This window comes from Catharus ustulatus, chromosome 12 (genome assembly GCF_009819885.2).
Source record: "Catharus ustulatus isolate bCatUst1 chromosome 12, bCatUst1.pri.v2, whole genome shotgun sequence".
Taxonomy (NCBI): Eukaryota; Metazoa; Chordata; class Aves; order Passeriformes; family Turdidae; genus Catharus; species Catharus ustulatus.
Genome location: NC_046232.1, coordinates 11,471,321 through 11,499,303, shown reverse-complemented (window position 1 = coordinate 11,499,303; position 27,983 = coordinate 11,471,321). Strand labels below are relative to the sequence as shown.

The following is a 27,983-nucleotide window of genomic DNA, read 5'->3' as shown; positions in this document are numbered from 1 at the left end:
GAGGACACCAATGTCATCCAGATCTGGCAGCACGAGAGGCTATGAGACTAGCAGCCAGTCACACGATCATTCAGCTTCCCCACCAGTCCCAGAGTCTAGTGACACTGAGACTGAAGGTCTGGTATTTTATCACATGGATCTTTATGGGTCAAAGGAGAGGTTTGATATCTTTCCTGAAGAGCTGTCTGGTCGAGGAGACAGATCTCTGGGGGATATGAGAAGGGAATCTGCAATTAGTAGTGAAAAAGTTCAGCGCCCACAAGAAGTTGGCTATGATTTGGAAAAGGAGGTTGCAGAGTTGGCTAAGATGTATGGACTTGATGAGGATAGAGAAAAAGAGCTTGAGCTTCTTGGAGGACATCTGGACAAAGTGGAGAGCAGATGGCCACCTACTCGCACAGAAAAAGCAGGATCACAAGACTCCATATATAACACATCCAAAAGCAGCTCTTCAGTGAATGATCCAAATCAGAGCACAAAGCAACAAGGACTTCCTGATGAGGTTTCTCAAGGTGAAAATCAGAGCAAAGCCAGAGCAGATGATGAGGCTGAGAGCAACATATGGTCCAGAGGGGGGCTAAGCAGTGGCGGCATGTCAGACGAGTGGAACAGTCAGGCTGTCAGTGAGGAGGAGGAAGAGGAGGAAGAGGAAGAAGAAGCAGCAGATGTTTTTTGTTCTACCTGCAAGATACCAATCCGAGCTTTTGACAAACTGTTTGGTGAACACAAGGATCACGAGGTTGCTCAGCTCCCCAGTGCCCTGGAAAGTGAAAAGGTGAGACAACACAGGTGTACTGTGGTGCCTCTAAAGCCTTCAGACACAGTAAGAATCACACTGGGTGTTTTGTAGGAGGAGATCCATAAAAACATGTGCAAGTTGGAAGAACAGATTGCTCAGATGGAAAATGTTGCCAGCCATTTGGAGGAAATCTTCATCACTGTAGAGGTAAGGCATTTTCACTTGGGCTAATTTTATGGTAGTGGGGTTAAACAGTTTTGGCAAAGTCAAGTCAGGTCAAGTTTGTTCAGTTGCTAGTGAGATGAATACTTACAGTAACAGAGTACAGAGTTATCTTGGGGTTTGTCTAGACTCAAGTACTCAGGAAAACTCATTCTAAAGATGAGTGGCCTAATGAAACCACATTTACAACTTGCACAGAAATTTGCATTCAGAAATGAAGTGACCCCCACTCAGGTCATGTTAGTTTTAAATGGCCAAAGAGCTGTGATCCAACTAGTCCATCCAGAATGCAGCCCTTGTGTTCCCTCAGCTTCATTCACAGAAGTGTCAGATCCAGGCAAATCCTTGGACCAGCTGCTTCAAGCTGATGACTTCAAGAGTTGTGCTCCCACTCGGCTGCTGTCAGCTTGGCCCCAGGGGAAGGAGGTCAGCTGGCAGCAAGTTCAAACTGAAGCAATAACTCAAGGCACTGCAGTCTTTTCTCTGCTGCATGTGGCACAGGAGGACATCGGTGCCTGAACAGTGGGCAGCTGCTGGCAGTAAAGACTTGCCTGCTTCTTAAATCTTACTTCCTAATGCTTTCTCCAGCTGTGAGTGAGGATACCAGCATTAGCTGCCCAGCTCCCTCAGCACAAATCCATAGATCCCACTGAGTTGCCATGGTTTCTCTCATGGAAGGATGAGCTTGACTGGAAATGCTTGTGAGATTATGGCTAGGATATATCCTAGTGGTGTTCCCTGTGTTTAGATAGCCTTATATCATTGTTCCTGTTTTAATTTCTGTTGCTCTTATGTCTGGAACAAAATCCAACACTTTTGTGCTTTAGTGGGGGTGAATGATCAGAGTAAAGCCCTAAAAATGAAGATAAGTCAAAATACAGCTTCTGTGTACTCGTACTGTGTCCTAGTTTTTGTGAATTAAATCATGACATATTACCTCTATGGTATGGAGAAGTTTAGGCAGAGCAGAGTAAGATTTTCCTCTGCATGACCTGTGGATCAGGCTTGATGCCAAGATACAAACCCTCAAATACCTTGCAGGAAAATTTTGGGAGGCAGGAGCAGAACTTTGAGGTGCATTACAATGATGCAGTGCAAGTGCTTGCTCAGAAGTATGAAGAGCAGCTGGAGGCACTGGGAGAAGAGAAGAGGCAGAAGCTGGAAGCTCTGTATGAGCAGCTGGTTGATTGTGGGAAACATCTTGACACCTGCAAGGAGCTGACAGATGAAACCCAGGAGCTTCTCCTGGAAAATGACAAAGCTGAATTTATGAAGGTAAAGAGCTTTAACTGTCAAAGTGCTTTTTGCTGCTTGCAAGTAGTCCCCATCTGAGAAGTCCCAAGCAGCCTTATTGCTAGGGAGAATTTGGGATGTTCAGTCCATGATGCTTGTCACTGCTCCAGGTGCTTGGCACGGTGGCATTGACTTAGTAGGGCAACACAATGGGGACAAGATGCAGAAGCAGAAGTTTGTAATTTGGATGCTCGTTGATTTGTGAGTCACTGGGGTTCAGAGAGAAGATATCTTGCTGAAGTGCTTATCTGGGGAAACTGGAAGCACTTAGTGTTCCTTGCCTTGTGCAGGCTCAGCTCTCTTACTCTATTCTGGGCTCACAGCAGGCAGGCTGATGCAATCACTTAGGAAGATGTTTCCTTTTCTTGCTCATTTTGGAGGAAAGTTCAGCTGAAATATGTCAAGAGCTCTTGAAAAGCAATGGATAAAATCCCACTCTTGAGATGGTGTCAAGAAGGTATTTTTCTTTGGCAGGTAGAAAAATAATTGGGAAAAAATCAGAATTTTCACTGATGATGAGTGATTGCTCTCACCTGAGTTGTTCTGTGACTAAGGTGGGTGGGAGCATTTCTGTAGCATAGTGACAGTAACTTCTGAACTGGACAATAAACAAATCTCATAACACCTCCAGTCTACTCCAGTGGGTCAGTTTGCTGTGACTCCAACCTGCTGAGTTCTTCACAAGAGCTGACTTTTCCCATTCCTCTGCATCTCTGGAATAAACTTATTTACTCCTGAGCTTATAAACAATTTTACATCACCCCTAAGAACCATTATTCATCAAGAAGTGAGTGTTGGTCATGAATTCTCAGCTGCTTGGGTTTCTCCTGGGACTGTGCATCTGTCTTCCAGTTACATGCTCAGACTTCCTCCAGCACAGAGCATTTCACTGAGCTCTTTTGCTCTGCTGATTTTGGTTTTTGTTTGTGAAGGATCTGTTGGCACTTTGGACAGCCAAGGGAGGAATCGGTCTGAAGTCTAGGTGGGCAGACACTGATGACTACATGATATTGCTCATTATCTTACTGTTTTAGCCAAGATCTCTCTATTTAAATAGAAAAGACTGGCTATGTTCTCAGAGTTGGGTGAGAGCAAATTACTTCACCCCAAGGGCTGCATTTGAGGCAATTTGTGTAAGACAGATCAACAGCATGATGTAGTCTGACTAATGACTTTTCTACCTCTAACACTCTCTCTTTTTTTTCTAACAGGCAGCAGTAACCATGGTTGACAGGTAGTATCACAGTCTGGGATTTTGTGTCACATTTCTTCCTGCTAATTGGACAGGTTGTTGGAGATGCTTGTGTGTTCTGGACTTTATTCAGGCACACAAATGTTGTCTAAGCCACTAGAGCTATTGAAATATTTAGAATTTTTTTTAAAAGTGCATCAGAAAAAGTTGCTCTAAGAAACTTAACACTCAACACTTGTTTGTATCCAATTTCAGGAAATCCAGAAGGAGAGTTAGAGCCTGAAGAAATCAGTGTTTTCAGCTTAGTCATAAGGAACTAATTTCACTGAGAAACAGGATTGCTAAAGCTCTTGAAAGAAACACTCTGGATCCAAATGAGGCTAAAACTGAGCTCCCCAAATACAGTAATTTCACGAATACAAGCCGCACCAATTTGACTAAGATTTTGCTCCTAAACCGGAAATGCGGCTAATAATCAGGAGCGGCTAATACAACCTCAGAAGTGCCTGCCAGAGTGCCGAGCCGAGCAGCTGCAAAGTCGGCATTTTGCGATTGTTACAAATCGCTACTTTGTTGCACCGCGGGTGGAGCCTGGCTCCCTGCAGGCAGCACGGGGGGCGGGGAGAGAGGCGGGAGAGCTCTCTTTCCTCCTCTGCCACAGCCCAGGGGAGAGACGGGGGGGGGCCCGGCGCCGCCATTGCCGCGGCCCGGGGAGGAGAGGGGGGACCCGGGCCGCCCCTACCGCGGCCCGGGGAGGGGGGTGGAAGCCGGCGCCGCCATTGCTGCGGCCCGGGGAGGGGGAGGGAAGCCCGCGCCGCCATTGCTGCGGCCCGGGGAGCCGACGGGAGCCCCGCGCAGCCATTGCCGTGGCTCGGGGAGCCGACGGGGTGCTTTGTCCCCGCCCACCGCCGCCGCGGCAGGAGCAGGGAAACTCCGTCCCTGCCCGCCGCCGGCGCCACGGGCACGGGAAAGCTCCGTCCCCGCCCGCCGCCGCTGCCGTAGGAGCAGGGGAAGCTCCGTCCCTGCCTGCCACCACAGGGCAGCGCCGACCCGGGGTGACCGAGCCCAGTGACAGCGGCGGCCGGCCCCGAGCGGCAGCACCGGGCTGGGCCATCTGGCCCCGTCAGCGGCCCCTAGCGGGCCGAGCCTGCACAGCCTTAGCTCAGCCAGTAAACCCCGCCCTCCCGCGGTTCTGTTACTAATTGCACGCGGGTCCTCGCTGCGAACGACAAAGCGGCTTATATTCGGGTGCGGCTTATCTATGGACAAAAACCGAAATGTTTGCCAACACCCAGAGATGCGGCTTATACTCAGTGCGGCTTGTATTCGTGAATTTACTGTATACTGTAACAGGCTCATCTATGCATTAATATACTGGGGTAGAAAGTCAAGCTATGGGAGCTCAAAACAGATACTGAAAAATCTTGGAGCAATTAGAAGTCGTCTTAGGGCACACTAAATCATATGCAAAAAACACCCTCTTAATTGACTGTTACTGTTCATGAAAATACAGAGAAGGGATTCCCTTTTTTCAAATTTACAAAACCTAGAGCCACAAGGTCATGAGTTAGTAATAGTGTAATTGCAAATTATGAAAGTTATGGAGCTAACAGGGTGCTTCCCACAGTGAGGTGCTGGGCACACCTCACTCCCTGCTCAGTGTGCACAGGCAGCTCCCTGCAGGAGCAGGGCACACAAGGGTGGCCCCCAGCCCCAGCAGCAGCCAGCTCTCCTTGGCATCTTGGGGCACTGATGGCCACATATCTCCAGGCTATAGGCATGAGGAGCTGAGCTTGTACAGCTATGAAAACGGTGTTTTAAGGAAATAGATGTTAATTAGGAGTCAGCTGTTTTCTCTTACAAATAGGCATCATAGACAGATATCTCCAACACTGTGGTACTCCCAATTAGAGATTATTTTTCCCCCTACAATTGCAGGCTGGAAGAATTCTTAAAGAAAGAAGTAGATTTAGAGCTTTCAACGCTGCCAGACTTTGAAGAGCGAGTCATAGATGTCTCTGAAGTTGAACAACTAATGAACTCCATTAATGCTGTTCCAGGTACTCTTCCTACCTGATCATTATTTCACACCTATTTACATTTAAGTAAGGACATCTATTAAACATTACTTCTTTTAAAGGAGATCTGCAAAGGCAGAATTAACTTTTCTCTAGTTTCCCTTCTAGATTTGGGGTTTTTTAATTTGCCTATATATACAGAGACACTGGAAGATATTTTTGGATTTTTTTCCATTTGTTTTCAATATAAAATTACCAGAATTACTGCTAAATTGGGACTTCCTTGCTTTTGCGGGATGATTTCCTAGAAGACTAATTTCCTAGAAGATTACCCCCTTCTGTTGAGGGGTCAGGCATGCTTAGTCAATGATAAGTTGTCTTACTTTGTAGTTGCTTGAAGAAAATAGAGAGGAACCCCAGACTGCTTTAAGTAACTTACACAGCTTCTCTTGATAAAAAGATTTCAGTGACTTATTCCTCTGCTTTTTAGAAAGCATTTTTCCCCCCATTATCCACAGGAAACAGCACAACATAAACAAATTTTGAATAACTAAAAAAAGCCTAAATTTTTACATCTTTTCTGGTGCATCACAAATGGTCAGAAAGAACATTATTCCTTTTTTCTTTTTTTACACCCAATACTGTGTTTTCTTAACATAAAGCACCATTTGTTACTCATTTGCTTGTGCTGATGCCCCTGTTGTACAGTTTTTCCCTGATGCCTGGGGTGGCTGGCAGCAGTGCAGGCATGGCAGATGTTGTGCTCACTGGAACAGCCCTCAGGGCAGGGGAGGTGGAGTTTGCAGAGGAGGGGTAGGCTGAGGCTTCTTTATTTTGTTGTTTTGACTTTGATTTGAAGCAAGACTAGTTCTCACACACCAGTGACCTGATTACTATCTGCTTCTGTTTTCAGAGTCAGCTCCTGACTTTCCTCCATGTGTGAAGAATGGAGGAATGTGACCCTATTCAGTGCCAAGGCTTTGTGCAAACACCTTTGTGAGAGGAGAGGAACAACAAACCATGATTATACATTCAAAAACTGACCTGTTTTTCCCTCTGCAGCTCCTTGTGCTCCTGTGATCAATCCCCAGGCTCCCAATGCAGCAACTGGCACTTCACTGAGAGTTTGCTGGGGCCTGTTCTCAGATGACACTGTGGAGTGCTACCAGCTGTGCTACAAACCAGTGAGCCACGAGAGGGACAGTGATGGGCAAGCAGGTAAGGATGCCTGGGCTCAAGGGGACACCTCAGCCCTCCATTGGCAAAACCAGCTGATGCCAAAGTGCCTCTGCATGTCTTGTGCACTTTGTTTGCCACCAAAACTATCATATCTGCCACCACCATCTGCTTTGTCCCTCTTCCCCTCCCAGGTCTGCCATGCTGCCAGCTGCAGCAGGACCCATCACAGGAACAAAGACAGGACATGGCAGCAGCAGGGATAGCAGGAATGGGAAGGGGTCAGTGGAGAGAATCAGGAGGATTTCTGGAGGGTGGGCACTGCATTAGAACACATGTGCTGCATCCATGGCCAAGCACAGTATTTTTAAAGAGCAAATCATCATATCATTAGCACTCCCACTGAAACCCCCAGATAACTTTACAACTTATCATAGTGCTAATAATAGGCTGTAACTCCCTAAGATGCACAGGCACACAAAGAACCACAGAACCAAAATGTCCCAGCCTTGTGACAAAACTGCCTTTGCTGAAACTGCTCTTGCAGAACCTTCAAAAGTGGAAGCCAGTAAAGTGCCAGTGGCCAGTTGAGAAAGAAAAGCAGAAACTATCCAAATTTTATAAGATGAAGAATGAGAAATGAGCAGTAAAATAGCTTCAGCTCTTGTCCCATCTGATTTATGCTGCTTTAGAGGAAGGCATCGTGAAACTGCCTGACAGCCAATCAGAGCTGTGGAGCACAAGGAGCTGTGCTGAACTCAGCACCCAAAACAATGCACCCCAACTCCACTGTGTGAGGCAGCTTTGGGGAGGAGTGGGCAACTGTGTAAAGGCACTGTAAATGCTTTGTTGTTGTCATTTCAGAGCATACACTAAAAGTCAAAGAAACATACTGCACCATTACTGACCTGCTGCCAAATACTCAGTATGAATTTTGGGTCAGTGCTTTAAATGCCTCCGGTATCAGTCCACCAAGTGAAAGAGCAGTTTATGTAACAGGTAAAAATATTTTATTCATATGGCTATGTAACCTTCATAGTGAAATTCAAAATAATCTCTGAATTTTATACCAGTAATGCTTTCTGGGCAATTTCTTTCTTCTGATGTAAGCCTACTGACTGCTCGGGAATTCCCTACTTTTATTTGGAGAGCCTATCATGCCAACTGTTCCCGTTTTAGAGCAGAAGAAACAGAAGCAGGGAGACAAAATGACTTATTTAAATGCAAGCATGTAGACCAGCTGTGAATAAGGTTCAAGTTTCCTGGTTCTGCCAGATGAATCCCAGCTCTCCTTTTATTGGCCTATAGGTATTTTGTGGCTACACCTGTTATGCTGTTCTTTTTAACTGCAGTTCACTCTAGGACAGTGTGTGAAATCCTGACATCAGATTGAGCAAATCAGTGTAAGACCTTCAAGTGCATGTTCCAGATGTCTTTGGCATCTCAGAGCAGAGATGCACCTTTATGACAAAGATAAAACTAATGATAGAAAACAGTTTTATAATCAGTCTTTATGTTACTTCTCTGTTTAATTCTCTTGGGACCTTTATAGTCTAAATGAAGTCTTTAAATAGCACTGTTAATCACTCTACCTGCTGTTTATTGGGGAAACAGATTTCTTTAACTATATAGTATTAGTAAACAGCATTTTTCTATTTTTTTGTCTTCAAAGCATGTTATTTGCAAACATCTTCAAACAACAGCTTAGAATTGTTCTTTTGCCTACCTTTTTAGCTCCTTCACCACCTACCATAAAGAATAAAAAGATCCAAAGCTGTGAAAATGCAGTACTGGTGTGCTGGGAATCCAGAGACATCAACCCTGTTGATTCCTACACGGTTGAATTGTCCAAGCTGACAGATGAAGAAAATGATGATATTATTACTGAGTGAGTTACTCTTCTATTGAGCCCATGACCTGTAGAGATGAAACCATTTCAATTGTGTGGCATCAGATAGGACTAAGAAAGGACCTGTGACCTTCCGGCAAGTTTAGATTTACAAACAATCCTCTTAGTAAAATTAGTTGTAAAATGTAAATAAAAAATTACTGTATGACAATTATTTTTATGAGAAAAGAGCAGAAGCAAATGTAAAAATCTGCAGTCTGTCACAGACTCTCTCTTGCCCTACTACTGACAGCTGTACAAGGTAAAATGTTGTTGATTGGTTACAAGACAAGTTGAAGTCTAATTTCTTCTTAGTTTCTCAGAAAAATAATTTCAAAGGCCTACCTTTTTTTCTACCCTATCATTTTCCATGGATTTGTCTTCTGTAGATCTATTGTTGGAATCCCTAACTGTGAAGTCCTAATTCACCTCCAGCCAACCCAAAAGTATCGCATCTGTGTCAGAGCCCAAAACCTGGGTGGCTCCAGTGAAAGAAGTGAACCTGTCCTGATACACACCACAGGTACTGCACAGCTTGGAACAACTCCAGCAGCCTATTGTAGCATCTACTGTCTTAACAGAAAGATTCCTGCTGCTTTCAATGGCCTCTAGACCAGGTCCTAATCTCTTACATCTAGTTACACACCTGGTAATCTTTTAGGATTGAAAAAACCAACTTCTTGTAACAGTAAGTGCATTGTTTTAGCTCTGTAATTTATATTATTGCTGTCTGGTACATTTGATACTTAAAAGTTACTAATTTCTAAACATTTTAAAAGACAACTCAACGCACACATATTGCCAGCCTGCAAAGTACTGACACACCAATGAGGAAAGCTGTGGTGTGACTTTAGTTCAAAGATTACCATGTAATGAAGCTGCTGCTGGAAATTATGGCTGAGACAGCAATTTCTAGAGCCATATAGCAGACATCAGTGCCTATTCTCATCACTAGTGCAATGACACTGCAACTTCACTGCTCATCTCAAATCTCCCCCACCACTCACATGTGTTCACATCTTACCTGTGTCCCTTCCACCCTTACCTTCTATGAGACAATTTGAAAATTGTATTTATTCAGCAAGATGACCACACAAAGTTATGTCTCAGTAAAAAACCTGTCTGCCACACAGCAGTGACACTACAGAAAAGAAATGCTCATTCTTAAATCCCTGGAGAGGAAGACTGTTATTGTTACCATCATTTGTGTGTATTCCAACTCCTTAAATCAAACTCAATATTTGAAATTGCCCATTCTGTTTGCACAGCATGTGTTTGTTTTCAGCAGCACATGCCTGTAATTGCCCTGTCATTGTTTGTATTGTATTTGCAATGAAGTAACTTGCAGTTTGATTATAATGATTTCATTTGGGATTACCACGGGGAGATTTATCTTCTCAGAGTCTGCATTATGCAAACAGCTGATGCAAATTGATCTGTCGGCTGCAAGAACCCACCTCCATCACTGTGAATGGCCTTTGATCCTTTTTGGGGTGGATAAATAAACACCAGCTACAAACAGCAGCTGTGCAATCCTGGCTGCTCCTCAGCCCCCCTGTGTCAGTGCTCTGTGAAGTCTCTGCAGGAAGAAAGGCAGAAGCACTTTTATCCTGGGCTGGACTTACCTCTCTGAGGGCTGGTCTGAAAAGGGAGGTGCTGAAGCAGGAGGGATCCTTTCTCTTCAAACTGTGTCCAGAATTTATGTGGATCAGTGAGGTCCTTTAAGGCCCCTTTCTCATTTCAGTGATCACAAATAGGTTACTTGAAACCAGACAGTACATTGCAGGAGCACCCCTCATCTCTGAATAGCTACTTCCTGCACAATGCCTGCAGCTTGGAGCCCTGGTAGGGTTCAAAACCAGGCTAAGTCCCTTGCTTTTCATAAGGCTGAAACTAAACAGTGTTAAGCTGTAAAACTGCCATTTATTAGAAAAACTTTAAAAATATTATCTTGTCCTTTCAATGTCAGCCACAGATTCTTTCTAGAGCACTGGTGAATCTTTCTGTGGATCCAAACAATATTTCATCACACCCTTGCTGTTATTCTAATGTTCTAAGGAGTTACTGCAGTTATCCTCAGGCATTTTCTTTTGCAGGCACCTGCTTCTACCTCAATGAGGACACAGCCCATCCTTTACTGGCAATTCTAGATGATGGATTTACCATTTCATGTGATGAACTGGAAAACCCAGAGTGTGATCTGCCTATCTATGATAACAGCTTTACAAGGTAAACAGGGGCATTTCAATTTCTTTGGTTCTTTTAACAGATGCCAGGATATGTCTAATGGGGCTTTCAGCAGCTCTGATTAACTTTTTGAGTTGAAATCCCTCTCTCCAGCTGCTCTTTAGAACTTGGAAATTAATGCAAGTTCTTAAATAGGATTACAGATGCAGCAGCCACAATTATGTACCAGCCTACTTACATGTCTGGCACACTGAGCTAAATTTGAACAGGTATTTAGGTGCCATAACAAATACTAAGGAAAGGAGAGGGATCTGAAAACTTACCTCTTGCTGAAAGATATAACTGATACTATTTGAACCAACAGGTATTACTTTCAAAAAAGAATTACACCCCTTGCCATTGAAGTGAGAGACTAAGCTTGCCAAAATGCATATTTCCAGTCAAAACCACAGAAACACCGTATAACCAGGACAGGCATCTGCAGATGCAGGATAATACAAGTCTACAATTTATTCCTTCAATGGAAATGCAGTGCTACTAGAAAGCTTGGTAGAAAATAGTTGGGAGACTGGTGATTCTTTTCATTAAAGCCATCATGATAATCTTAAATGGGATTTCACCCCACTTCTATGGGATGCTTTTATGTTTCACATAAACAGCCAGAGCTGGCAGTAATTTCATTCAAAGGCTGAGCTTTTGGTATCACTATGAACTTTCACAAATCTCCTTGAAACCAAGATACTGAAAAAAAGGAAAAAAGCTCCCAAGGAAATTACATGGCAAACTCTTCAAGTCTTCTTTCAACTCTTCTTTTTGAATTTTGTGTGGTCTCCTAAGGTTGTTGTGGCTGAAGTATTTCCTAACTGCTTCTTCAGCGCAGCTCAGGTTTGCTTTGGTGGCTTTGCAGCTCCCATTACTATGGTCATGTTTTGTTCACAGATTTTTACCCATCCATTTTGCATCAGTCCTTTTCCTTCTCAAGCTGTAGCAACACAGCCCCTCTGAGTTGTTTTCAGCAGCCTTTAAGTTGTTCCCAAGACATGCACTTGCAATGAACTGTACACTTGCTCTAAGCAAGGGCAGCTGCAGGGGCAGAGTATTGTGCTGTGTGCCCATCCTCACACAACAGGCCCTCCAAATGATGAGTTCAGCCCTCTCTCAGCATTGCCTAGAAGAGCTCAGTGCCTGCCAGCAACATCCTTTTCCATTGTAACTTACAACACTACCATAGAAACATAGAAGTTGTGGCTGTTTGAAAGCTGCTGTCCCCCTTGACAATGACAGCTAATACACCATGTATTTTTCCTGAGAAAAAGCTGAGGTGTAAGCTTATAGGACTCATGTTGCCCTCCTGAGTGTTTCAGAAGCATGTGGAGTGGGTTATTTTGCCCAATTTTCTTGCTTTAGAACCTGTGTTTTTGCAGACTTGCATCTTCAAAGCACACATTTCCTTTGATTCCAAGACTGTACCAGTAAATCAAGCTGAAGGGTCTCTCTGTAGTACATTGTCTTTGTCTCTACTACACAATTTTCAAGAGTTATTTTCTGCATGGTTCCTACCATACATTTAATAGCCCAGGTACTCAGCATATTACAAGTTTTCCTACCGTGTTCAATGCTTCCTAATCTCTCCAAACACTGTAGACAGGTTCCCTCCTCCCCAGCTGCCCCAGGAACTTCATGCTGTTACAGTGCTCAGTTCCTGATGGTGAGTGACGTTCAAAACCCTGGGCTGTTTGGAAAGAAAATGCAAAATCTGTAGACTTTTTTTCCCCTGCTATGCTGGAGCTCACCAGAGCACTCTCTTTTCTAACAAGCATTAACTTTCCCAGAAAAACCAGGCACTGTGGGATGCTGTTCTCCATCTTCCTGGAAGTGCCCAGGGCACTCATTTATACAAAGCTATCCACAAGTAAAAACAGGGCAGGTGTCACAAAGAAACCTGCAGGCTGGATGTCAGTTCCTCAGCGTGAAGATTTCACTGGAGTCAAAAATCCACAGTGCACTGCTAAGGAGACAGCAGAAGTGGCTTTTGTTTATTGCTATGTAATGTCCAAACATATTCAACACTGTAAAGAGCATTATACTCCTCTCTGTCTCCCACAGATGTATTGCAATCCTGGGCAGTCTGATCCCATTTCCAGGAAAGCATTACTGGGAGGTGGAAGTTGAGGAAGACACAGAGTACAGAACTGGTGTGGCTTTTGAGAACACTCCGAGACATGGGCACCTGGGGGCAAACAACTCATCCTGGTGCATGAGGCACATCATCACACCCTCAAGGTAAGGGCTCTAACAGAAACACCTCTTGCACCTGCAGGCAGGACAGCAGAGAAGCCAGAGATTTTATATCAGCTCAGACCAGGCACCAGGGCCTCTGACATTCCACATGTCACTGTAAACTGCTGTGGGAAGGATACTGGAACACTTAAGCAAATCTTCCTGCCTTTTTAAAGTGTTTCAGAAGCATTTGGCATGGGTTATTTTGCCCAACTTACTTTGATTCAGAACTTGTTTTTCGCAGATTTCCATCTTCAAAGCACCCAGTGCGGTTGACTCTGGGAGGATGCTAGTGAATCGAGCCAAAGGGTCTCTCTGCAGTACATTGTCTCATTGAAATGAGAGCTTGTCACATTGAAACAAGCAGTTGCAGGAACAAATCAGAATAAAATCAGAGTTGCAGAATTTAGCTGTAAGCATTACCAAAACCTCAGTGGGAAGACAGAGAGTAATAGATCTTTGTAATCCAGAATCTACATACCTGGCTATACCCAGCTGGTTTTGCTCTCTGTCCTACCTATGGAAGTATGTCATACCTGCCTGCAGAAATGCCAGCTTCCCTCTTGCCTCAGCTGCACTGCTGGCTCTCCCCTGGACACTGGTACATCAACATTACTGCCTTTGACTCTCATGAGCAACCTGGGCACCTGTGTGCACAAACTGCTTCCCTTTGAGAGCAGCAGGGTACCTTCAGCTCCTTTGTTTTTCTTGCCTGCAGGCACAAGTATGAATTCCTGCACAGTGGGATGACACCTGACATCAGAATTACTATTCCCCCCAGAAGGATTGGCATCCTGCTGGACTATGAGAACTGCAAACTGTCATTTTTCAATGCAGATATTGCCCAGCACCTTCACACATTCAACACTCACTTCCAGCATTATGTCCACCCCTGCTTTGCACTGGAAACACCTGGTATCTTAAGGATACATACTGGAATTACAACACCCCCATGGACTGCCCTGCCATAACCTGTGTTCTGCAGCTACCACACCTATGTGTAACCTGCCCTGAGCAATGCCCTCTTTCAGCATTAACTGCTCCATCATACTCACTATAAACCAGCTGTTTCCCCCTTGCAACCCTAATCCAAACCCGATGCCAAGCCTGAGCCTTTGGGAGTTCACATCCCCTTAGCAAAAGGCCACTGTGGTCACAAGATGCATCAGCATCCCAGAATTCTCGTTAGAAATGGATACCATCCTCTCAGAGGTGGTACTGTCACCATACAGCAGTGGCAGCTGGATCAAGGTTCCCCCCACACCCACCTAAAGCCCAAGGAACTCCCCAGTTCCAAAGCAATCGTTAATTCTACTCCTGAGTCTACTCAAGAGCTAAAAACTAGAAGAAAAACAAAACCACCAAAAGGCATAACCACTGTGCAGCTGCTGGAGCTGAAAACACTTCAGCTGATCTCCCAATCAATTGTTCTTGTTGCTACATGAAGTCTGTGACACAAGATAATCAAAAACACCTCCTGTGTGAACTGTTAGTGCCTACAAACCCAGCGAGGCTTTCTGCAATACCCAAGCCTGCACTCCAGCCTCAAATATAAGCCATTTTTACAAATGTATGCCATTCATGCACCCAGGGAAAAAAAGAGACAGGCTTTTTGCAGTGCTTGACTGTCCTTATAGAAAAACCTAAAGCAACATTTTTAGCTGCTTATTTTTAGCTATGCTTACCTCCACTTGGGTGTATCCTCCCTCCACACTCAGAGATCTGCTCTCCTCCTCAGCACTGAAAAATTCCACTCCAATGCTCTGCCCTTGAAGTTTTGGGTGTCCAGTAAGGCTGGAAGGACTCTCGCCCAGCACACAGTTGAGACATCCTTGTTTGGGTTTCATTTCCAGACACTGACAAAGACAGGCCCTGCCTGTCAAGCAGGCTTGGCCAGCTCTGAACAGCTTCATCCATGTATGTCAAAACTACCTGAACTCAATCAAGAGTCATTAACAAAGCAGCTTTTCCACAGATTTATTGCACATTCATTACAAATATCATTGGTTCAAGTTTCCATTCTAGGGAATTGCCAGGAACAAGCAGTAGCCTCTACAATATGCAGGGTCTCTACAAATAAATGCCGTTGGCAAAACTAAAGAGATTTTACACAGAACTGGGCGTCAAAAGTTTGTCTTTTTCAAATAGCTTTTAAAAAGTCTTGCCAAAACAGGCCTTTAGAAACCAGGAAACCAGGAGCCGAGTATGTTGCTACAGCAGTGATTAGTACCATCTGCTCTTGGATATCTGTTTCAAAACCCTCCAAAGATGGGTTTAGCAACACTGAGCTATACCAGTACAGGGTCATTTCTTAACCTACCAGGAATTAAGATATTTTCAGGGCAGAAAAGGTTGCTGTGGTCACTTTGTCAGACCTGCTGTAAGCAGGTCTGAGACTTTCAGTTGTTTAGTCTGCCAGTGAGCACCCCAGCTTGTGGCCATGCATGCCCTGCTGATGCTGGCATGGCCATCCTGAGGAGCAGCAGCTCTAGGGTACAGCTCCTGTGCAGGGGATTGAAGTGGTGAGAAAGCACCATTCTTTGCTTAAAAATGCACTCCTTGACTCTGGGTCCAACTCCTACCCACTGGAACATGTTTTACCCCTATCAGCCAAGAACTGAGCTTCCCACTCTCATTTTCAAAACAATACCCAAAAGAGTGTAACACACAGGTATCAGGGCAGTATCTGAACCTCCAAACAGAGCCTCTGATGCACTAAGGCCGCTGGTGAACCCATGATTCCACTCCCCACCACCAGCTTTCACCTCAAGTGTTTAAACCATAGCTGTAACCTGGCAAAATACTTTCCAAGTAGTGAACTGAACTGGCAAGTCCCCAGGACTTCGCAACCCTCTTGCTGGACTGTGCAAGGGCAGATTTTCTGAGCAAATGTGAGGTGTTCAGACATCTTGCAGTGGGACACCACAGGTACCAAACAGCTCTGTTGTTATGCTGCCAGCTTGGTGAATCTACTGGAGAATGCAGGCCAGGTGGCTGAGTACAGAGCAGTCTGCTCAGGAGAACAACCCCATGGTCATCACCAAGCACGGCACAGGACAGCTAAGGCAGTGACAGAACAATCTGAAAGAAAGAACAAGTACACAGTCATTGGCTTCCAGGTTAAAAACAGTAAGGGAAATGAGTTTTTATATTTCTGTTTAATAAAAGCTGCACCTGTTGTCACTAGCCCAAGCTTTTCCTCCCTTAGGAATCCAAATCCCATCACTTAAATATTTATACAGCAAAGGAAACTTGACAATGTGTGTTTCTTAGAACCAGCTGTTTCTCTGAAGAATCTCCATATAAATCCTTTACAGGGAGGCCACCACTTCCACTGCAGAGATCAAAGCTGTAAGTTCACACCAACTCTGCATGTCTCTGCATTCAGTTTATTCACCAGGTGAATTCAGTTTATTGGAACTCTGGGTATAGCACTCAACTTGGAGAACTGTTTTGAGCTGTTGATCTGAGATCTGTTTTTCGGCACTGAAAGGCATCTCAGATGAGGCAAACATCTGGCCTGTATACAGGAACTCTGGCTGAACTACACCATGTGGTAGGGCAAGTCAGTTAAAAATGAGTTGTCCTTATGTCTAACATTATATGCTGCAAGCTGCATTTTTCCTGGTACCTGTTTGGTCTTAGTTCCTGTTCCTTATGGACATTTACCAAAACACAGCAAACTCCATCCTCTGCAAAGGACAGGAGCTCATGCTTAAAGCTCTGGTTTTGGCCAGCTGAAGCCCACAGGCTTCCCTGCAGGACTTGCAGCACCAGGAACTGGCAAAGGACAGGACACCCCAACCTTGCCTCCCCCAGCAGCTAACTGGGGACTTTGCCAGGGCTGCCCAAACCCCTCCAGGGAGGGCCAGAAGGATCCCTTTTCCCAATTCCCTGTGATTTCAAATTCACGTTGTTGCCACTGGAGGGCATCACGTGAGGCCCTTTCAGAAGGCCACACTGGTCTCACACAGGTTTCTAAGGCTGAAAACAGTTTTCAAACCAGTTACCGTAATCGAAGGCATATCCAGAGTCCCTCCTTGCCCAGTGCTGGAGCCGGGAACAAAGGGCCTGTGAGCAATTACACAGGTGAGACATGTCAAAAGCACAGATACAAAAGACAACACAATAGCCCTGAAATACAGTTTCATGTGGATTTAGAACAAACACACCCAACCTTTTACTACAGAAACACATGACTTTTAACTTGCTCTCTCTCACTGCCACTAAAACATTGTAGGTAGATCAAGTAAGTCCTGACTTTTATCTCACAGGCAGGCCTTGTTCTTCCACCATTTAATGTAGGAGGATAGTATCAGTGGAGTCAATATAGTGCCACTGGCTCCACTTTCTTAGTCCTCCAGATGAATCTCCACAACAAACTCCTGGTAAGTCTCAGAACAGACTGAGTCCTCCTAAAGTGGACTGCAGAGCCTAACCACTCAGCCAGGAAGGCAACTCCCTATTCCTGTCTCCAAACTCACTTCAATGTTTTTACTTCCCACCTCTGCTCCCGACAGTAACCAGGACCATTCATTGGCAGCACACAGTAGAGCAACCAGGGACAAAGATGAGGCTGTGCTTCCTGATCTACTGCAGTCTTGGGCCAGTCCAAAATACACTGGACGTTTATGGGGGTGTGCTCAGTTGCCAAAATATACTGCGACTCAGGTCCTAGCCCCCCTTACTTAAACCTTTTCCAAACAGGCTTATTTTTTAAGCTTTCTGATGGAAACGATACCGAGACCTAAACTGCTTCACAAAATGGCTGTAAAGAGCTGCGCCCTCTGCCAAAAGGGTGCTCATCCCAAAGTTGGAGCTAAATAAAACCCAGACGCTAAGATGTGGCTTAAACAGCTCCAGAAAGGCCGCACGGTGGGCCCCGGGTCACTTTACAAAACCAACACCACGAGTGGCCCGTCCCGGGCGGCAGCGGGCAGCGCTTACCTGGGCCCCGGGCGGGAGCTCCTCCTCACGGGCCACGACAGCTCGGGCACGGGGCTCACGGGCACCGCCGCGGGCAGGCCGGGCCGCGCCGGCCCCGCTCGGGAGCCGCCCCGGCCGCACGGGGCCTTTCCGTGTGCGAGAGAGCGTGGGAGGCCGTGCCCGAGCCCCGCCGCTCTCCTGGGCACCTCAGCCCGCCGCGGGGGGAGCGCGGCCGGGGCCCCGCCGCCATGAACCCCTCACCGCCCCTCGCGGCGCCGCCATCAACCCCCTCACCGCCCCTCGCGGCGCCGCCATTTCCCGCCGGTGCGCCCCGGCAGAGGGCGGGGAGAGGGCGGGCACCGCCTTCCTGCTGCCTTCCTGCTCCCCTTCCTCCCTTCCTCCCTTCCTGTGACTGGACAGCGCCTCGCCGGGGGAGAGACCGCTGGAGGTTCCCCGGGGTGGGAGCTGTGTTCCCGCAGCCGTGTTCCGGCAGCCGTGTTCCCGCAGCCGTGGCCTCACGAGCGCAGCCTTTTCCCCAGACACTACGGACCAAGCCGAGCTCGGTACCCACCTGAGCCCTGCCTGCGCTCGGCTGGGCCATGGAGCGGCTTTCCCAGGGATGGCTCCATCCACACTCAGCTGATGTTGCCTCCAGCAGCCACCATCCCGTGCAGCACCTGCTGTGCCTGTCCATCTCCATGCCTTCCCATAGTGTGTGCTTGATCCTGCAGAGTGAAACACGAGAATAACACAGCCCTGTCAAGGCTGAGGGACAGCCACCAGCTCTCAGCAGCTCCTGGGTCTCCACCAGCAGGACCGGGGCAGGACAAAGCTGCTATTCCTCAGCCCTGAGATGGGAGTTCACAAAGCTGCTATTCCTCAGCCCTGAGATGGGTGTTCACAGCTCCCAAATGGCCTGCACGGCCGCCCCCATCCAGGCTGGGCTGGATGTGGCACGGTTAACTCCCTTGCCTTGGAGCTATTTTGCAGCCAGTTGAACACACTCTAGTTTTCTCTCAATCTCTAAACAAAATTCCTTTACATTCCCTCTCTGATATTGGAAAGTGAATCTTCAGGTGGTGCCTGGGGCAACCCCAACACCTCCTGCCTTGTGCTGATGTGAAAGCTGCAGCCAGGCTGTTGTAATAGAACTCTATTGTGTGTCAGACATATTTCATAGTCTGTGTAACAAAATGCTTGATAAAATAAACATTTTGCCTCTCATACATGGAAGCATGTAATTTACAATACGGATTTTTAAAGCCCAAAATTTCTGAACATGCCCAAAGAGATAGCTTATATTCACATAACTGGAAAGGACACTTATGGATCAGTCTGACTTCCTCACAGCCTGTCCGACAGAAAAAAACCCCTTTGTTTCTGGTAGAGAATTTCGAATTCAGCATCATTGTTACAACCTGTTCTCTTGCTTTGCATTCCTCTGTGCACTAACCTTAGAGTTCATATCTGTGTCTTAAAAGAGTTAAACCAAAAGGTCAAAGAATAGACAAAGATACAAACACCTATATAAACAGCTGTTTAAATTAGAAACTGATTGTGGTTTGGTTTTTGTTTGTTTGGGTTTTTTGTTTGCTTTAGGGGTTTTGTTTATTTGTTTTGCTGCAAATGGAAAAGCAGCCATTGGCTTTTGGGCCATGTGGTGCTGTCTCAGTCTCTCAGTGGAGTTTTGCACATTGCAAATATCTCATGACTGGTCAGCACGGTGGCAAAGCAGTAAGAGCAGCCCTGTGTGAGGCTCTCTGGCTCTCTCTGCTTGCAGCACAAGAAGAAAATTCAAGCTCAGGGTGCATCTGATCAGAAGAGGTAGAAGTACGTCTGAACTTTGCTCAGCCACAGCACTGTGTATATTATCACACTATAATAATGTGACCATATATCTGCATCCAGACTTAGGACAGATTTCCTTCAGAAACACAAAATTATCTAACAAGTAGATCCATGAGTAAGAAGTAACACTCATGAGGCAGATGATGAACAGAGCTGAGCCCATGGAATTAAGTATAACTTCACCAAATTCAATGCATTGGGAAGGACTTTCACTTCTAAGTCCCACAGTGGGGCTACTGGTAGGCAGATGAAAGAAAGAAAACCCCAAATCCAAAGTCCCTCTTTCTGGACCACCTTCTACAAACACGGCTGACTCTTATTACAACAAAAGCAACACAAATATCACTTTGCTGATACTGAGCCAGACTGAAACATGTCACTGATATTTACTTAACAAACATCGTTACGTATGTACTCTGCTGTGGTTCAAAGAACATTGTTTATTTAAAACAGCTTATTTTAAAACAACGCTTTGGGTAGTTTGTTTTTTCTGTTGTTGTTGGGGTTTGTGTGGTTTTTGATTGGTTGGTTGGTGTTTGGGGTTTTGTTTCTGGCATGATAGAGCAGCTAAAACTTTGCACTTTCTGACCTTGCCTCGTCAGAGATCTGTCACAACAGGGGACAGCACATTGGCACTGAGTCTGCCAGCGTGGATTTTGAGGGCCTGGGAGAAGCTGCTCGCTTTTAGACCTTGGTTGTAGGTGAGGAGTACTTCACTCTGCTCTCTGTGAGTCTGCTTGTAAAGCTTAGGGATCTGTAAAGCAACATTTTCATTTTCTGTGTAGAATAATATTACAAGCAAAGTAACTTTTTTTGGTTTTTGTTTGGTTTTTTTTTTTTTTTTAGGCAAAAAGGGATAGATCTTGCTGGAGGTAAAAAGCAATATTCCTCACACATTTTACACTGCAAATACCAAGAAAATCTTATCATACATTCCATTCAATCTTTAGGCTGAAGACAAAGCTATACCTCCTCCCCTGAGCTGGGGAGCTGCAGGATCACCAGGTTGACGTCATTCTCCTTGGTGATAAAACGTGCTGCATGCTGAACTTGGCACTCAGCATGCTCAGGTTGAGCTAAAAGCTAATGTAATGAACTCTGGGAAGGATTTACATCAAATACCACTCTAGAATATTAAATACAGACAGGACCAACTTCTCACTTGAATAATTACCCACTGGCTAAATTCCTTCTTTTGTTTCAAAGACAGGAATCACCTTTTTCACTTCCTCTTGAAAATTGTATGCATTAGTGCACTATTTCACTACCTGTGTAATAAAAGGATTAAGTGATTTCTGTTAATTACCATGGGCTGAGCTGAGTTTCAGCTCTAGCAATGACTCTTGCCACTCGATGGGGGGAGCAAGCAAACCAAGAAAAGGCAGATTCAAATTTCAACAAGTGTCCCCAGCTGCATGTGCTTGCTAACATAACCTGAAAGGCAGAGGTGCCTGGGAACACTCCTGAACTTCACTTTGCATGTGGGAGTACAGTACCAAAGACCTTGCACACATATTCCCACTGCCCCAGCAGCACTGCAGTGCTCACAAGCTATTGCAGTTAACTGTTTCTGTCTTCTCCTTCTGCCTGTGGATACCAATGGATCCACAGTTTTACCACATTTTACCACTGTAGAAGCCATTATAAGGTATTTCTCCAGGCTCACTTTGAGTCAGAAAAAGATCTTCTTGTGATGAAAGCTGCAGTAAGCACCAAGAGTTAGTTTGAAAGGCAGGGTTTAGTCCCAGCATTATGGCTGTGTGTTTGAGGGAGATGTTCAGCCAGTGGAAGTTAAAGCAAAGACTTCTAGCAAATGAGCTACAAAGAAAAATGGAAGCAGAGAAGCTGGTAGAGGGGTGAAAAAGTGGAACATGAGAAGACCAGAAGACTGTTTCCTGGCCTAAGACTTACTGTTATACCACAGGCAGGGCTTGAAGATCCAGGACTTCAAAGATATTTAGAAACCTCAAAGCTACTTAGCTTAGTGGCTCTGGGTTCCCTGGCCTTTCCTAACTCAGTTGCCTTGCTTGCTAAAGAGGCAACTGCCATTGCTTCACACGGTTTGCAGAGCTGAGTCCACTGAGGTTTTCATGGGAAGTGTGGGAGGAGAGTCTTAGAGATGTTAAACAAATGGAAAAAAGGAAAACATGAGACACTTTGCCCAAGTAACATTCAAAGCAGGCACCAAAAGCATTCAGTGGAGTTAAGCCACAGCCTTTTGCCCACTGAGCCAAAGCTTCAGCAAAAAACATCTGAAACACCTGGACACCCTCTTTGTTCTGAACCAGCAGCACAGGGACATGGCAGCAATTTGAAAGCTTGTTTTCTGCATCTAAACATCATGTCAGGACAAACTGCACTCCGTCCTGCTATCACTTAACAGCACCCTTGGGACCCCTGTACCTTGGAGGCATGATGCCACACATCAGCACAGAGATTATTTGTTTTGAAGCTTGTGAATAGCTCTGAGACTTCATTTCAAAGCACTCCTTGCAGAGTCATGACTCAAACCCTTCTGGTCTCACTAAAGGACACAACTCATTACTGTTTGCCTCTGCTGTTTCTCAGCATCCAGCAAGTGATTATTAGATATCTATTATCCTTTCTTTTCTTTTATGCAGGAATGGCTTTGCCATTGCTCAATTCCTTCATGTTCACAACACATTTTCTTAAATGTTTTATCAATGATTCCTCTACTGAGACAAGCAGAAAACACCTAGGTGAAAAGGTACTTTGACAAAATACAAAGCATTCATTACATTTCAGGTGACTTTTAATTTATATATAGCCATTGGGTAAACTGCAGTATGAAAGCCATCTTCAGACCTGTGATAAAGGCAGCTGTGCATACCACCTGTCTGGTTTCTCCTTTTGTCAGAATAAGCAATTATTACATTGAATGTTATACAAGGGGATAGATACTCATCTAAGACAATTTGCTGAGAAACCAACTTATTTTTTACAGATCATAATAGTTCAGGTTCACTTGGAAGCACCTACAGTGATATCCAGGTTTAGAAGCAGGATTACCTGATAGAAAACATGCAGGATGGAAAATAGAGCCAGTCATTCTGTCATTTAATGCTGAATTGTTGAACCTTATTAAGTTTTAAAACACAAAGCTTTATACTAAAGCCCTGGAGGCGCATAAAGGACCTTTCCTTCATCATGTCTACATTGGAATTTACTCTTGTATTAGCATTAAAGCAAGAACAAATGACAAGTGCAGACACTGCATAAGACTGCCAGGCTAACTGAAATTGGGAATATTTCAATCACACTCTGTTTATTCCAGTGTTCTCCCATGGTGAAGGACCATCAGTAAAACCATTTCTGTCCCCAGAAGTTCCATCACTGAGTGACAATTCAAAAAGCTGGAAAGGGTTCAGAGCACAGGGCATGTGATGTTGCTGTGCAATCTTGGAGAATAAAGGAAGGGGATCTGGAATGGCTGAAGCATTTGCAATGGGATCCAAAGAATGTGGATCCTGGAGCCGTGAATATCAGGTTAGAGCTAATATCGCTCCACAGCAAGGCCCTTCGCACAGCATGGGCAGCAGCCTGGAATTAAGCCCCATGGAATGGGCACAGCCTCACAGTGCACAGAAGGCTTCAGAGGTGTGGCTTGGAGAGAGAAGTTCAGTGAGAAGAAAGATCAGGCATCATGGTTCCAGATTTTAATTATAATCTGTCCTTGGCAAATTTAGTTGGACAGGAGAGTGAACAGAGCTGCAGTGGCTGAAAATCAGTGTTTTATGTTAAGTGAAATTATTGTACACCAATATGGACATAAATCTGGCTTATAGAGAGGGTTAATTAGCACAGTTCTGCAGGCCAAGTAAAGGAAATAAAGATGCAGTGTGAATTTCAGGGAATTAATCATATTGATCACATCTTTTCAATGACGATACATCAGGCATTTTTATAGCAGATGAAATAAACTGCTTCTTACCATATATTAATATAACCCAGAATATTAATTATGCTTGTGAAGAAATGTTTTTTTCTGGGAAGTTCTGTTTAATATCCTTATTGAGGATCTGGATGAGGGGATCAAGTGCACCCTCAGTCAGTTTGCAATGACACCAAGTTGGATGGGAGTGCTGCTCTGCTGCAGGGTAGGACAGCTCTGCAGAGGGACCTGGACAGGCTGGAGCCATGGAATGACGCCAGTGGCATAAAGTTCAGTAAAGCCAAGGGCTGGGTGCTGCCCTTGGGTCACAACAACCCCACACAGCGTTACAGGCTGTGTTGGAGGAACAGTTGATTCCATAATCTTACAGGTCTTTTCCAGCCTAAATGATTCTATGATTTTTACCTGCAGACAAGTCTCTGGGCTCACATGCTCATGCCCACACTTCCTCTCCCGTCCTCATTGCAGCAGATCAGCAGAGGAGATGCTGGTGGTGTGATGCAGTTTTCCTCTAATGCAGACAAAGGAGCCTGCAAGGAACAGAAGAGATTAATACTAGGTAGCAAATTACAACTGGTTACAATAGATACAGCATAGGGAAATACCATGTAATATTGCCAGGGAAACTGTCAGCCAACTCTCCCTCTCCCTGCATGTTCCCCGTGCAAACAGGATGTTTGTTTTATTGAGCCTTCAATGAAAATATATCTGCTCCTTCAGCACTGATTGTAGAACCTCTGGAAGACTGATCAGAGAAGCTTCTGTCCTGCTTCTGTCAGTGAGACAGGGGCACAATCACAGGATCTGAGCCCCCTGGCTTAGGCAGTGTGCACACAACAATGAACTAAATGCAATTATGAAAGGGAATTCCCTGCCCCGACAGCACATGACTGAATCCTGAGTAGGTAAAGAGACCATACAAGCAGGATAAGGGCAGAAAGGCATGACACTAACAGGAATAAATGGTGGCAGCACATCAGTCTCACTGGCTTGGAGAGGAAGGAGAAACAGAAGCAGGTAACACCTGGAGAGGTCAGCTCTTCATTTCTTACCTTAAGCCTGCTGCTGCTGCAGTCCCTGGCTGCTCCCTCATCCACCTCTCCCCGGCTTCTGCTTCTTCAGGAAGGGTTCAGAATGTCTCTAAGTCAATTGCCTCTGCAGCAACAATAGTCAGCAACTCTTTCAGTGCCTTTGGATGCCTTTCTTGGCTGGGAAGGCTGACAGGACACTCCTCGAGTCCTTCAATGGAGCACAATGTGACACTGTGTGTAGCTGAGAAGACTTGTCCAAAGGTACACAAGGCTCTGATGGGCTTGCCAGCTACATACCACCTTTCATCACCCTTATGCCACTTCAACCCCCTCAACTTTTCCCTTCCCCAGACAAAAAGTATCTTCTTTTTTTAAAAAAAATAATTTCATGTGTTTGTTAGTCTGCAAACTACAAAGCGCATATACATTTCAAATGAAATTGGTAGGACTTGACACTTCTTAAAATATACATTTTATTATTTTCTGGTAGTTGCTATGAAGGTTTCATTCAAATTGTGAAGGTACACAGCCTTTACAAACTTCTTGAGTTAAAGGTTTTTGTTGGTGGTTTTATGTTCTTTTTCTTTTATGGCAGAGGAAAATACATTGGCTATAAAATGTTGAAATTCATTAGATGTTCAGTATCACCTCTTCATATATGCTGTGGAATGCTTTGTAGAAATACTATATAAAATAAGGCAGACTTTAACAGGGAATTCAGTCATAAAATGCCATGGGAGAAAACAAAGAGTTCCAACATATTATTATTTTTGTAGCCAAGAGAAGGTCAGGTGGTCCTCACTGGTTTGTGGGAGAACTACTGCAGTTCTGGTGTTCAGACAGTATACAGTTCTTGTTTATTCTACTATTCTCAAGTGAGACCTTTTTAATAAAACTTACTTTAATTAACATAAATCAGACAATATTTAAACATACACATCTATCCTTACAGTGCAATAAAAATGTATCATTGTATAGTATTTTGTATTTGCATTATGAAAATAAAAGGTCTGTACATCAATTAAATGTATATTAATGAGTATGAATCATGTAAATTTATAATGCATCTAAAGTTGGCTTTGGCTTTTAAGTATTTATAAATTCATAGAAAATATTGAACATCTAACAAAATAAATAAAACATAACATTTTAATCATAGATGCTAACGATCAACCTCAAAAATTCTCGTGTTATTTTTTACATTTGCTACTAAATTTCTTAAGGAGAACTCACTTTCAGTAGTGCTCAGAAGTGAATGATTGCACCTTCTGTGATGTGAAAAAATACAGTACATCTATTTTTCATAGATCAAAAATTCTTTCATAGACAGTTGCATTTTAAATGTCTGATTGTTCTACATAACTGTCTTAAGTGCTTATAAAAAGCATGTAGCTTTGTCATAAAAGCTGTGAGTCTCTATCAATAGATAAACTTCTAGTGAATGTCCTTTTTATGAGGATTCTCTTCAAGGTCTTCCAGCTTCACATGCTGGTATGAAGATGTTGCAGAAGTATGTTCATAATAAACCCTCTTCAGTACAAGTACTGCAGCAATCCAGTGTAATTCCACTTGGTGGGCTGATTCCATCCGAGTCCACACACGGTACTTTGTGGAAGTCAACTGCTGACCTCGTGTTCTCTTGAATGTGAAAGTTCCCCAAGTGCATGGGCTAGCTTTACTGTAATACTGAAGAGACCAAAACAAATCTGAATTCACACAGATACAAGTGAGCTTGAATAAATATGCATCTGGCTCGTGAATGACACATCATGGTCTAACTGCTATTCTGGTGGTGGTCGAAGGACTCGCAGGTTCCTTCCATCCAGTCCTTTCCAGTATTTAATGTTATTATTCAGATGCTCCATCAGATTTGGCAGGTCTGCAAATGCTAGGGAAAAAAGGGCAAAGAGCATTGAGTTTTCAGAACTGAAATAGTCACAGATTCTGTCTGCTTAAGTATCACTTGAAATGTCTGGGCATCTGTGTTAAGTAGAAAAGCTTAAATTTGTCATGCTGATGCTTGAAATAGTTTTGGCTGTATAGCTCTCAGCACTTGTGTAGCACTCAGGCCACTGAGAACTGTTCTGTAAATCTACTTAATACTGGTATTGCAAGTCCCAGCAATGGAACACAGTTTTCCAGGAGGGGCACAGCTAATTATGGCTCTAATTATCCAGCCCCATCAAACCTCAGTCACATGTCATGATCTGGCATTCAGGAGAGTCACATTTCTGACCACTTTTACCATGGAGGCAGCACTTGGAAGGAAACAGTTACTCCCCCAAGCAGTTTCCAGACTGTAGAAATTTGCCTTGAAGAATAACCAATATTAACACGGACAAAATGACCATGCTCAAAGAGCTATCAAAGAGAATGTGTTCTGTTCTCCATTTACAGAGAAGCAAGTTAAAAAATTTAAAGATTGCCTGAATCTAGTATATTAAAGACAAGCCATGAGAATTGCTTGTAGCAATACTTACAAGCAATAATAAAGTTATTAATCTTACTTGAACTGCAGGAATCTTCCCTTTTCTCTCCCTTTATTTAGGAGCCATAAAAAAGGTATTTTTTATCACAGCAGTTTCAAATGTTCACAAAATGTTCATATCAGGAAACAGAAGAGTTTTGCTTACCATCCCAGGCATCAAACATATCAATAATGAAGTAATCAATGAATGATAATTGGGATTTAGGGATGCTGCAAGTATTTCTGTCAAAAACTGGCATGACAACAGGTAAACCTTGCCTCCTTTCTTCATCAGTCTGCAAAAAAATTGGCAATTATTCATCTAAGACACATTCTGTTAATGGGCTTCTTTTAGTAGCAGATTGATTGGCACTGACGAGAGTGTGCATCTGCTAAATCAAAGGAGGAACCTGAACAAATCTGAAGCAGCAGCAACCTAATCTTAAGCACCTAGTTGTTCAGTTTCAGTAAAACAGCAGACAAATAGAGCCTTCCAGTGGTTCCCACAAAGGGATGTATTTACCTTCTGCATCTGCACACAAGCTGATGCTAAGTAACTTCACATATTACCAAGTTATGACTGCTTTGGACCTAAGAGCTGCTCAACCATTTTCAATCTCTGATAAAAGCAGTCATCTGTCCCACTCAGAGATGGCAAAGTATCTTTTTTATTTTCTTACCCCTTGCTTGGGGAGCCAAGTTCCAACTGCAGAGTTTGGTCTATCATATGTAATGATGATTGCCCTCTCTTTTTCCACATCTTCCTAAAACCTTTCCTCAGCACAGTTGTAAGCTGAGGGCTT

The 27,983-nt window shown here is 44.3% G+C and overlaps 2 protein-coding genes and 1 non-coding gene across 5 annotated transcripts in view; 1 reads left to right on the top strand and 2 right to left on the bottom strand.

The window, feature by feature from the left end:
* The first annotated feature begins 10 nt into the window (after window positions 1-10).
* FSD2 (fibronectin type III and SPRY domain containing 2) lies at window positions 11-15,112 on the top strand. Its single transcript, XM_033070440.1, has 12 exons — window positions 11-775; window positions 851-946; window positions 2,003-2,236; window positions 3,466-3,488; window positions 5,385-5,506; window positions 6,527-6,682; window positions 7,505-7,639; window positions 8,375-8,528; window positions 8,918-9,051; window positions 10,625-10,757; window positions 12,822-12,998; window positions 13,714-15,112. Exons 1-12 carry the CDS (start codon window positions 11-13, stop codon window positions 13,964-13,966), a joined length of 2,382 nt encoding a protein of 793 aa, XP_032926331.1. The 3' UTR covers window positions 13,967-15,112.
* PDE8A (phosphodiesterase 8A) overlaps window positions 14,959-27,983 on the bottom strand; it is a 126,650-nt gene continuing 113,625 nt past the window's right edge. For all 3 annotated transcript variants that reach the window (XM_033070438.2, XM_033070439.1, XM_033070437.2), the window contains 6 exons: window positions 27,347-27,476; window positions 24,735-26,601; window positions 24,088-24,212; window positions 18,493-18,646; window positions 17,006-17,066; window positions 14,959-16,076 (listed from right to left, as the gene is read on the bottom strand). In XM_033070438.2, the coding sequence (XP_032926329.1) occupies window positions 26,495-26,601; window positions 27,347-27,476 (237 nt within the window). In that variant the 3' untranslated portion in view covers window positions 14,959-16,076; window positions 17,006-17,066; window positions 18,493-18,646; window positions 24,088-24,212; window positions 24,735-26,494. The remainder of the gene's footprint in view (window positions 16,077-17,005; window positions 17,067-18,492; window positions 18,647-24,087; window positions 24,213-24,734; window positions 26,602-27,346; window positions 27,477-27,983) is intronic.
* On the bottom strand, window positions 17,228-17,359 carry LOC117002252. Its single transcript, XR_004419247.1, has one exon.